Raw genomic sequence first — 12,505 nt, forward strand, 5'->3', positions numbered from 1 at the left:
TGTCTCTTTGTGTTTCTCTCCTTGTGATGGGATTTTGTCGGATGAACGTTGATGTTTATAAAGGGCACGGGGTGACCAATACATTCTGAATTGGTCTGTAGTAAGGTAGGGCACTTATAAGGGCGTGAACAGGTATGCTCTATATGCACTTTAAAATAACCTAGCTTGACAACCCATTTGTTTAGAAATGTTTGTTGTTGTGTGTGTTGACCTTTGCCACCCCACACCTGATGAGCAAGGTCGGCTACGTACGGCGCGAAAGAAGTTCTACAAACTGTACATAAATCCTTGGCCTGATTCCGTCATTGATCTGAACCATCGGACATCATCCACTTCTGGCCAAGCCCAATGACTTTTCTTCAAACAAAAAATGTAGCATTTGTTGTGAAAGGAACACTTGCATTCCTTTACAGTTTGAATGTCATTAACCCTCGCGTGTTCTCCAAGTCCACGTGCTCATCTCAACGTTTAGCTTCAAGCGTGCACGTCACAATCTCCTCTCCACGTTTCTTCGCGCACTTTCTTTCAAAAGTAGTTTCGTTCTGTACTTTGGTCCAACGAATGATAAAAAAAATTCTGCGTTAAAAAATTTTTAAATCCAGAGGTAAAAAACTCCCTCTGATCTGGCACCGGAGGTTCGAGACCTCTGCCGCCATGTTGGTAAAGTGGGCGGGGGGAGGGGCGAGGAGGGAGGGAGGGGCCAGGGGCGGTGGGGGAGGGGGCAGGGGCGGTGGGGGAGGGGCCAGGGGCGGTGGGGGAGGGGGCAAGGGCGGTGGGGGAGGGGCCAGGGGCGGTGGGGAAGGGGCCAGGGCCTGTGGGGGAGGGGCCAGGGGCTGTGGGGGAGGGGCCAGGGGCGGTGGGGGAGGGGCCAGGGGCGGTGGGGGAGGGACCAGGGGACAGGGGGGCGGGGCAGGTGGGGGTGGGAGGACAGAGGAGGCGGAGCGCGAGAGGGTGGGGGGGGCAGAGGGGGCAAAGTGGGAGGGGCTTATGGTGAGGGCGGAGATTTGAGAGGTCACAAACTTCGCTGGTGACGTCACCGCCATCGGTGCTGAACATCCGGGTTACGGGGGGGGAGGGAGGAGGAGGAGGAAACGGAAGTTGCTCGCAGACGTCATATCCGGCCAGCGCGAGCGAGTCATGGCGGCCGCAATGGAGGTGGACACGCCATGCGCTTCGACCACCGCTGGCGGCGGCGGCAAGAAGCGCTTCGAGGTCAAGAAGGTGAGGTCCCGCAGCTGAGGTCCCGCAGCTGAGGTCGTCGGTGTCACCGCCGGGAATTCGTTTGAGGAGAGATGAAGACGAACGAGGCTTCCAGTGGCTTGCTTGGGATCTCCATACACTTTGCACTCATTTTGTTGTGTTGTGTTTTGTTTTGTTGTTGTAACTTTCCGACCCGGCCCTTGCTGTGGACATGTGTGAAAAAAGAGGTTCATAGCTCATCGGATTCGTCCAGTCTACGTCGAGATTATATATCTGACATTGCCGGCGTTCACATCGTTATGGCGCTCCGGTGACGTCACGCTCGGACGTTGCGGCGGTGGTGGCGGCGTTGTTGTTGGCGGTGGTGATTGCGTTGTTGTTGATGGTGGTGGTGATTGCGTTGTTGTTGTTGGTGGTGATGATGGCGGTGGTGGTGGTGGCGGCGTTGATGGTGATGGGGTTGTTGGTGGTGGTGTTGATGATGGCGTTGTTGGTGATGATGGCGGTGGTGGTGATGGTGGTGGTGCTGATGGCGTTGTTGGTGGTGGCGGCGTTGTTGGTGGTGGTGATGATGGCTTTGTTGATGGCGTTGTTGATAGTGGTGGTGATGATGGCGTTGTTGATGGCGTTGTTGATGGTGATGGTGGTGATGATGGCGTTGATGGTGGTGGTGATGATGATGGCGTTGTTGTTGATGGTGGTGGTGATGATGGCGGCTGGGATGGAACGCGTACGAAAGGACAACGTAACTTCCACCGAGAAGATGGAGCGATTAAATATGAAGTTAGCGTTTAGGCGGCATGGCGGATTGTTACCTCGCAGGAGCCTGAAACAGTGGCTACGGCTTGGGGGGAGGCCTTCTCATCCAGCAGAGGATTGACCACGGCTGGTGATGATTAATTCCCCCCTGCGCCACCACTCCACCCCACCTTTTCCGCTCTGATCATTCATCCCTACGATGGTAGAGCTGTGAGCCATAGTGCTTTCAGCAGGTCCCCTTTCTGAGGGGGTTTCGCCGCGAAATGTTACACGTTCATGACTTTTTAACTTCCTGAAGGACTTAAGGACCTCTACAGAGGTACTCCCCTTACTTTCCTCACCTTACAAATTCCCTGTCCAACGCAGCTGTTTTCACTCGTATCATTCTTGACAAGTTCTATCATCAGCTGCTCTTATCTGGCTCACTCCCTGGTTTCCATCAGCTTACCTTTCTCCTCTCATCACTACCCTTCTACAGGAGCTCCTCTCACTCGTGTCCTAAATTCATTCCCTTAACCGCTTCTACGTCCGTTTTGATGTCACAGCAGCTATTTTCCCACTTGAGCCCGTCGCGTATTCCATCTTAATGGACGGTGCAAGGATTCAACCTTTCCCCCAGTTAGTCAATGGATGATCAAATCCGTGTTTTATCTTAGCAGTAAATGACGGGGCATAGTGCATCTAGTCGCTGCAAGGGTGACATACATCCTTATATGTAACATACGAATTAAAATATATATTCTTACACTTTTAATCATTAATAGTAATCTGCGTCGTTCCAACCTTGATGCTCACTGTCGAAGTGGAAGTGTTTATCATGGCATTATGGCGTCAAGAGTGTTCATGAGGCAGAGAGCCCACACCATGTTCTCATGTACTTGTTATGTTCTCCCCCCGTGTGTTTGCAGTGGAATGCCGTGGCCCTGTGGGCGTGGGATATTGTTGTGGATAACTGTGCCATCTGCCGCAACCACATCATGGACCTCTGTAAGCACTGCTATTAGGTTATCTGGGGCCTGCTACCTATATTATGCCAACTTTACTTGCTCTTCCGTTTCATAATATCAATACTGTACAGCCATTTGTCAATCTACGGCTGGATAAATGTATCCCATTTTCCTTTTTGGTAATGAGGCTTCTTGCTCCATACTTCACCATACTGATATCAGTATGTGTTGGTGAAAGGGGAGCCCCCGACTTGTTCAGATGTTACTTGCCAGAAAGATGTTTGTCATGGTCAGGAATTAAATTCAGGTTTCTAAAATCGTAGATGAGTGTCTGTTAGCCACTGTACCACAATATTAATAATAAAAAAAGGCAACCTCATTCAACAACAGTGCTGCCTTATAAGATGCATTCTGGAAAAGACTTAAGGTTTGAGCAATGACTTTTCAGAAACAGAGTTGGAAATTGCATTTTACATTGCGGGGTGGGGGGGGCGTCCTGAATGCCCTCATTCCAGATGTCTTGAATTAAAGAAGAGTCCACAGAAAAGTCTTGGGAATGCAAAGTTGTATTTTGGGATCAATGGCTTTGAAGTCCTATTCCAGGAAACTGGGTTTCAGGCCACTTTCTTGGTTCACTGGGTTGATAGTAAGTGATGTCACTATTTCTTGGAAAGTATACATTTTTGAGAAACTTTATTTCCGTGAACGAATAAAACCTTGATTTATGAAATAAAATTGAGCAGTAATGGACTGATGTTGTCCTCTCTGAATATTCCCTTTTTTGTTGCACCACAGGCATCGAGTGTCAGGCGAACCAAGCATCAGCCACCTCGGAGGAATGTACAGTGGCTTGGGGCGTCTGCAATGTAAGCTTCTTTTCTCGGCATCTAACTGGCTTATGAAAGCTTATCTTGATAACTACTGACAATTTATTTGTCTAATTTAGTTTTTTTGTTTGTTATCAATTTGCAAATAATTTGGCGATCACTTGAAAAGTGAATAGGTTTGCTTAATGTTGGTTAGCTGTATCAACCTTGGCAAATTAAAATATACAATGTGGAGATTGCTGGGTGATGGTCGTTGTTGTCTGTGTTTGTTTTTTCAGCATGCATTCCACTTCCACTGCATCTCACGCTGGCTTAAAACCCGGCAGGTCTGTCCCCTCGACAATCGTGAGTGGGAATTCCAGAAGTGAGTAACGGCGTACACCAATTAGATTTGCGACACAATATACAAAAATTAAGAACAGCACACCATACAAAGTAAAGCAGATTAACAAAGATGGTTGCAAATACCAATCGCTGGATGGCAAGGATGCATGTTATACGATATGCATGCTACAGGTTGTAATTATGCATCATAGATATAATATTGATTCTTCAGATAATTATAGATGCATCATTGCCATGTGTAAACATTGATGTCTTTCGGTTTGTATAATCAGTATGTGCTGATGATCAAATCACGAGGAATATGCCCAATCCTGTCAGATGTTGAACGCTAAATCGGGTTGAGCCTGGATAATACTTAGATGAGTGAGCACTTTGCACAAAACAGGTGTAGTAGGGATTGTGAGCAGGAGAGGACAGTGTGGCAAAATACATTGTTCTGTATCTCCCCCCAACTTCATCGGTGTGCACTGAGCAAAGTGGTCAAGTATGAAGAAACAACCCAATATGACTGATTTGACGTAGGGATGCCGTCATCCAGCAGTGGCTTGACAAAACGGGCTGTACATGTGCATATTTTGTATGTAATGGCTTCACTTCATCCCTCCAACCACCGGAGGCTCCTATATTCACAACAGTGTGGATTCTTGAATCATGACCCTGAATTGAATCGTGACTAATGAAACATTGTTCAGTCACGAGGTGGGGGGGGGGGGTGAATCATTAAACTCATAAGGCGTACATGCATGCATATGTACACAATTCTGGTGCCTTTCCTGACTGCCACCCTGTTGTACCTCCCTGTGCCTAGGTATGGACATTAAACTTCATTTTCCCAAGGATGCCCTCCCTTCATGAAGCACTGTCCTTCGCCACCCTGCTCTTCAGTTTTTTTATTGTTACTTGTTGGAAGTGTGTTTATGCCTGTGTTGCTGTTTGCTGACAGAAGTAGATTGATGTTTGGCATGATTTCAATAAAGTTATGTGGATTCTGTTGATGCTTTCTTGCCTGCCCTAAATGGTCTGAGTAGGTATGTCCAATTCCACGTCAAAAGCAGCTGGGAATAGCTACTGTAATTTTTACCTTGTAAAACAAGCAATGCACTTGACTTTGAGCAACAGTTCATGGGTGGTTGAAAGAAGAGACTGCTTGATTGAGTTTTTTATTAGACAATTGCTTAGAAGTCTCAAAACGTCAATTGGCCAGCAATAAACAAAACTATTAAAGTTGCAGTAACTGTTAACATGTGTCTTGAATTGACCTCGGAATAAGAGATGAGTGAATGTCATGCGCTTGAATCTATTCATTTTGCTGTGCGTGGTTGTAATGAAATTAAACAACGCTTACTCTTAACCTTAAATTCACACCGCACCAGACCCTCTGTTTGCCACTGGTGGATGCGAGTACGACATAGAGGTAGTTGGCCAACTCAACGTTAGCCTTTTACTGGTAGGAACCTCATTGTTACACCAGCCCTCAAGGGATTATTGTGTCCGTCGTGCAGTGAGGGGCTGGGTGGGAAGGGTGGAGAGGGCTGAGTGGGAAGGGGCTGGTCACCCCGTAGTGCCTTTATAAAACTCGACGTTTAACCTACTCAAGCCGGCTTGTGCCCGCCCTCAGTCGGGCATATTTGCGGAATACACCACGCCGCCATTGACCGAGCAACCCAACGTTCCTACCAGCTCCCTCCACAGGAATGTGTTCCCAAATGTTGCTCACAACATACCATAGTGGTACCATCTGGCACCACGATAAGAATGGGGGTTATTTTGACTGATCTATGGGTGTTTATAGATTGCTCCCCACTGCTTAGTCACATGTATCCTGATGACCAAGTAATTGCTGTTCACTACGAGAGTTGGAGGCTGCTGGAAAACCGGGAGCTTGGCACAAAGAGATGGCGCTTTCCCATCAGTCTCACCGTACGAAACGCTGCAACCCCCAGTTCTACACGATTGATGAGTGACTGCCGAGAGGATGGATGCGTTCCCAAACCTGCGCATTGTGTTCATGGTTTGGCAGCGGAGCTTTCACGGAATGGGTTGACTGGCATTTTTTCACGAGCTGCACAGTGCGGTGCAGAAGCTGCCTGGCATGTCACTCCACATGAAGCTTCCACAGGTCTTGGGAACAATCGTGCCATTTCTGTGCTTGTGAAGCGTCGTCCCTTTCCATGAACACATGCCAACTTTGAAACATTGAGACTAGCTTCGATTTGATCCATCCTCTGAACTGGATTGTAAGGAATGCAGAGATCCTTGAAATATCGAGACAGTCCCGTCAATGGGAGGCGCTTTGGCCACGATGTGTTTGGATTATAGAGCCAACATGCCCCTCGCCAAATAAGCTTCTGTTTTGCTGGAGAGAGGGGGCTAAATAGGATATAAAAGAGATGGGCTGATGTGGTGCAAAGTGTTTTGAAGGTGTGATTGAATTTCGATTTAAAGCTTTCGTGACTGCAGGGATTCATCTTCTTGGTTCTTTCTAAATTCCTCTTGATATGCAAATTATTTTGTCGAAGCGCCCTTTCCCCCCTTCCAACCCAGCTTATATATATGCTCCAAGCGTGGTGCTGGTTCATTCAGACGCTGTCTCCCCGACAGACCTGGTTTTCACCTGAGGACGGCTGCTTGCGTTGTGGCCGATACGTCGTGAGAATTTTATTATGTATGTTTTATTATTTTATTACTTCCCTTCTACGTGACTTTACCGAAAGGACCAAGAAGGTGTGATTGAACTTGCCGACGTCTGATACGAATGATGTCAAGAACGGCCTCTGTGGAGGAGGCTTGTTGAAGATGCGACTGGGCATTTGGAAGCAGGCGCCCTGCAGCAACAACGGTAAGCAGAGTTCATATTTATTTTTATTTAAAGCTTTCGTGACTGCAGGGTTTCATATTCTTGGTTCTTTCGATAAAGTCACGTAGAAGGGAAATAATAAAAATATTAAACAATAAAATTATCACGACGTTTCGATTGCAACACAAGCAATCATCAGGTGTGAAAACCACACTTTATTTTTTCTTGCTGTGGTTTCACACCTGATGACGATTGCCTAGTGTTGCAATCGAAACGGTCGTGAGAATTTTATTGTTTTATATTTTTATTATTTTATTGTTTCCCTTCTACGTGACTTTACCGAAAGAACCAAGAATAAAGTTCATATTTATAAGAATGAGCAGCAGCGCATCGGGTGAATGAAAGCAATTTGACAGTGTGTGCTGTGCCTAGCAGTCCTCTTAGATAAATCCATATCAGTGGTGTCGTGCTATCTATATTAAGCCTTTAGCGCCTCAAAGTGCGTCTCTGAATGCCAAGCCTGGCACAATTGCTGCAGTGACATCACCGATTAGTGGCGAATGCCAGTTGCTTTATTTAAACACACACACACGCGCAAAGTTATCTAAGGAGACTTCTAATGTTGCCGAGGGCTGTGTTCTGATGGAGTGCTGCTCAGACAGCTTCAACGGGAGCGGCGAATGCATCAGATGTTTGCCCATAAACAGCAGGTTACAAGTGGCTGGTCTGGTTCAACTTGACTTGAAATGTCACCACACGTTTTATGATGAATCCAACAAAAGAAAAAAAAGATGCGCACAAGTGGAGGTTTGGCAATGCTTATGGCCGCGCTTTGTCTTTTTAGAGTGTGCGATTGATGGTAGTTTAGAGAAAGGCTTCAGCAAATGGCTCAGGATGGTAAGAATTGCATTGAGAGTGGATCATCGATTATTGAGGGGGGTGCGGGGGGTGCAGGATTTTTCAAAAAACGCCAGATAATTGTTACATCATTAGTCTTTAAAATAGCTTATTTTTGCACATTCTCGCATGACATGTTTTTAGGCGTCGTTTTTATTTTTAGTGTTTTCAATTTGTTAACTATGTGAATATTCTTGGTTCTTTCGGTAAAGCCACGTAGATAGAAAACTAAGGTTAAAAGCAAAAAGCCCACTACGTTTCGATCGCCACACAAGCGGTCATTATTTTATTTTATTTCCACCTGAACAAGACCGCTTGTGTGAAACGTCGTGGGTTTTTTGCTTTTAATTTTGATTTTCTATCCACGTGACTTTACCGAAAGAACCAAGAATATGAATTCCTGCAGTCACGAAAGTTTTAAGTCTAAATTTAACCATATATGAAATTGGCATAAATAAACATGCATATAGGTTAAAGAAAAATCCTAATTTTAAAAGTTGCTGCAATTTACCGTACCGTACTTACCAACCCAATCTCGAAGACTGCATGGGGTGATGTGTATACGTGCAGTATTTCCATTGATTAAGTTGTATGTATGTAGTGTATACTGTACTCTATATATAATATTTAACACTGAAATCAAACGTAGATACTTTTTTACACACGCTACCTGGTGGTGCCGATTAGCGAACTGGGTCACAGGGGCCGTCCATAAATGACGTCACGCGATGTTGGACATTTATTAAAAAGTCTATTTAATTAAGTAGAACGTGTTGTCTATATTTATTTAAAGTTGCGCATTTTGATGTGACGTCACATTTCTCAACCCCCCCCCCTTGTCACATCGTCACAAATGTCTGAACCCCCCCCCATAGGTGCGTGACGTCATTTATGGACGGCCCCACAGCCTTTGGAGCCGTTTTGCCGAATCGACTTGGGACAGCCAGATTCATTGTTGGAAGCAGCCGGATATAATCGATGATCAATACTCTTAGGTTTTTTCGGTAAAGTCACGTAGGTAAAAATAAATAATAAAAATAATAGAAATAATAATATAAATAAAATAATGGTCAATACTCTTTTGTTCTTTCGGTAAAGTCACATAGGTAGAAAAATAATCGATCACGACGTTTCGATCGCAACACAAGCAATCGTCATCAGGTGGGACAACCACAGCAAGAAAAAAACTGCTGAAGTAATTGCTCGTGTTGCGATCGCAACGTCGTGATCTATTATTTTTATACCCACGTGACTTTACCGAAAGAACCAAAGAGTATGGATTCCTGCAGTCACGAAAGCTTCAAATCAATATCGATGATCAACTTTAGCTAAATGTCTCGTTTCTCTAAGCAGGATACGTGACCGCAAGGGGGCGCTCAAAATGTGCAGGTTGCTTTAACGTAAAATTTTTTATCTATCGCCCACAGAGTGAACAGAACATTATCATTATAATTCAAATGTTTTGCTAAGCGGTTTACCGTATTTTCTGAATTATAAGACGCTATGGAAAGTAAAAAAAGCACTCGCTCCAAACCTCTGTCGGGTTTCGATGAAGTTGTACAATTCTGGTCGTGCCTACCGGATTACAAGATGCCCCCCCTCAACTTTAACTTTAAATACAGAATACCTATATCCTTTATTGTTAAATTTGAATAACAGTTCCTATAATCACTGTTACATTGTTTTTATAGCTTTATTTTGGTGATTTCGAAAACGTATGGTTTAGCCATATTTGTTTGTTGTAGTACAGAGTTAGCCTGATAACTTTAATCTAAATTGTCTTATGGTTGTTATTGTTTGACTTGCATCCCACTTGCATTCTGTTGCGCCTAGTCACTTACAGATGTTCTTTGTTCGTGTTTTTTGTTTGTTGCGGTTGCACCCGAGTCAATAGCCGCATGGCTCACAGGACTATACCTAATAAATTATACTGAAATAATTATAATTTCCGACATTCTCCAGACGCACCGCACCGCCCATCCCCCTGTATTTGAAATCAAGCATTGGGGAGTGCCTCTTATAATCTGGTAGATGTGTAATCATATTTGTATAAAGTTATAGACACCGGGCGCAAGTTTTGCTACGTGTCTTTCCAAGAACTTAAAATACGGATGATGCAGTAATATGATTCTAACACGAGTTTAAGGGGAAAACAAAGTGGGACAGCAGCAGAATTTTTTTCATTATGTAAAAATTGGTGTTTTACTGGAGACCAAAACCTGGCCACACTCAAACCTATCCCGCGGAGAATGCATCTTCGCTGACCATTACTCGACCGTATTTCATTATTTTGGAGAGAAAAAAAAGACCATTCCACACCCACTTATACCAAAAAGCCATCATTCATATCTTGCACCGCACAGGCAATCGCGTGCAGAACCTTGCCTTAAAAATAAACATGATTTAGCACCCCGTGTCGTTTTTATGTTCGCACACCCCAATAAAACATGTACCGATTATCTTCCACGATGGGTCACCCTGTGCCACTGAACAATGGGAGAGTCAACACGGGGCGTTGTGACTCTCGTCAGATTACTGGCAACATCGTCACTCATTCTCTGTCAGCTCGGAATTAACAATCTTTATTTACACTGGGGGAATCCGATGAGCTATAAAACTATTTATTTACATATGTCCAGTGGGGGAAGGATTCTTCTGTGCTGGCAAATGACCTCATTCATCTTTCGCAACGACAATTTGACATGTATTCTTTGACTCTGTAAGCCGTAAACTTTATTGCTTAAAATCATCACCAGACGATTCATAACAAAAACACGTGCACGTTACAGGATGTACATTATATTGTATTCAACAAAAACAATATCGTGTTAGATAGCATCTAAATATAAACGCATCTCAAGACATTTTACAAAAAAAAAAATACACAACCTACATTCGGGAAGAATTTGGATGTGGCAAAGGTAGGCAAAGTTGAGAGACAGACAGAGAGAGAAAGAAAGGGGAGAGAGAGACAGCATCAGCATACGACACAGCCCAAGCCTCAGGGCAGAGGTCGCAAACGGGTTTTGATTCCTTACCCGTACCCGGCCGCACCAGGGTCGCAAACGGGTACGGGTATCGGGTACCTGATTGCGACCTCTGGGATGAAGCCATGTTGCAGGCGTGGGTGGGTTGACTTCTAGGAACTTGAATTGTGAGAAGAGACACAAGACGTTGGGAAATGAGTGACAAACGGTGACTCACCAGTGACTCACGGTCTACCCGTACCCGGCCGCACCAGGGTCGCAAACGGGTAACCGGGGTACGGGTAGCCGGGTACCGGGTAGTGTACGGGTATCGGGTACCCGGTTGCGACCTCTGCCTCAGGGGCAGGCAGGGCAGCAACAACGAGTGACGGCTCGGAGCACCGGAGTCGCACATCGTCCAGGATATTCCCGATCTCGTCAGATCTTCTGAAGCTCAGCAGATTTCGAGCCTGTGCAGTGCTGGAACGGGTGACCACCGTTCACCTGCAGGTTGACAAAGGGCTGCTTTCGTGGGTCACGTGAAAATGGTTTGCGGTTGCCGAACGATGCATTAATAAGGTCGCGCGCTCATTTACACAAAGTGGTTTTGCCACGAATGAACAACACTATCTTGCTCATCTCGTCAAGGAGCATAAACCATCATGCGAACTCCGATCATCTTCACAGCACCGGATTTTCGCTACTAGCCATCGAACAAAGACGGTGGTCGCCGCATCGCACGCTTTCAGATGCTTCTGCGGCCGTCTGGAACGTTCTTCCTTTTCGATATTAGGAAGCTACTGAAGCGGTGCACTTTTAAATCATCCGGATTGAAAACTAATTTCTTTGGAACCGCTGTTTGTGTTTAGTTTGTTATATATCCCCCCACACCTTCCGCGCCTCCGATTCGCACGGTTGGCTACGTACGGTGCGAAAGAAGTTCAGCATACATGCGTGGTGGGCAGAATAAGGCGGAGTGGATCAACATCGTTTAGCACGCACTGACCCACCCGCCCCTATCCCACCTTCACCAACCCGGATTTGACCAGCCGTGGGAGAGGTCTCCATTCATCAGCGGATTGACCCACGTGCTGTCCACGTGCACAAATTGTTCAGAACACTTGAACAACTGCACCCGGCCATGGAAGCGGCGTGTCTGTTGACACTACTCTCTCTCGAGAGTCACAGTCATGGGGATGGCGGGCATCGCCTTAGCCCCGGGACAAATGTGTATTTTTAAAATATTAATATTCCAAACGCCACTGTCACGTTCAAGCCTCCTTGTTCTCCACTATTTGATGAAGATGCTTTGTCGGGACTTGAGTCCCTCGTGACAGCATGCAGATTCTGCAGGTAGGGGGGGGGGGCTCTCTGTTGATGTTGGGCAGGGCTACAATAATAATATAAGGATACTTTGTATTGTGATGAGCTAAATATAGAAATAGGTAACACCGAAGGCGTTTATAGAGACGCGGGCAGAATGCGGTCGTTTTATTTTGAAGTGCAAAAATGAATGCACGTTGTTGCACAGTCTGTTCCAATTAATCATTGTGCGTACACTCCACGTGCATCAGCAATTAACTTGCGTGCATTCATCACCATCGGCCTTGGTCAATTCACTGCTGGATGAAGACCTCCCCCAAGTCGCCGCAATCTCTCACGACCACGCGATGCACCGATCCACCAAACACGAGCTGATTCCGTCGCTCCATCTCCACGGTGGACGTGATTCTCGTGGGTGTGTTCCGATTCTTTATACAGGAGCAG

At 45.7% G+C, this 12,505-nt stretch overlaps 2 protein-coding genes across 2 annotated transcripts in view; both read left to right on the plus strand.

Annotated features, from left to right (window-relative positions):
• Positions 1-1,063: 1,063 nt before the first annotated feature.
• Positions 1,064-5,069, plus strand: RBX1 (ring-box 1). Its single transcript, XM_061549072.1, has 5 exons — positions 1,064-1,221; positions 2,868-2,946; positions 3,702-3,772; positions 4,012-4,097; positions 4,887-5,069. The coding sequence occupies exons 1-5, from the start codon at positions 1,138-1,140 to the stop codon at positions 4,897-4,899; spliced, it is 333 nt and encodes a 110-aa protein (XP_061405056.1). The 5' UTR covers positions 1,064-1,137; the 3' UTR covers positions 4,900-5,069.
• A 984-nt stretch (positions 5,070-6,053) lies between these two features.
• The window catches only part of ADCY9 (adenylate cyclase 9), an 84,228-nt gene continuing 77,776 nt past the window's right edge, over positions 6,054-12,505 (plus strand). The window contains 1 exon segment of the mRNA XM_061549119.1: positions 6,054-6,089. Within this exon segment, the coding sequence (XP_061405103.1) occupies positions 6,054-6,089 (36 nt within the window).

The sequence above is a fragment of the Lethenteron reissneri genome, chromosome 10 (assembly GCF_015708825.2).
Source record: "Lethenteron reissneri isolate LAM-NWPU_2019-01 chromosome 10, ASM1570882v1, whole genome shotgun sequence".
Lineage (NCBI taxonomy): Eukaryota > Metazoa > Chordata > Hyperoartia > Petromyzontiformes > Petromyzontidae > Lethenteron > Lethenteron reissneri.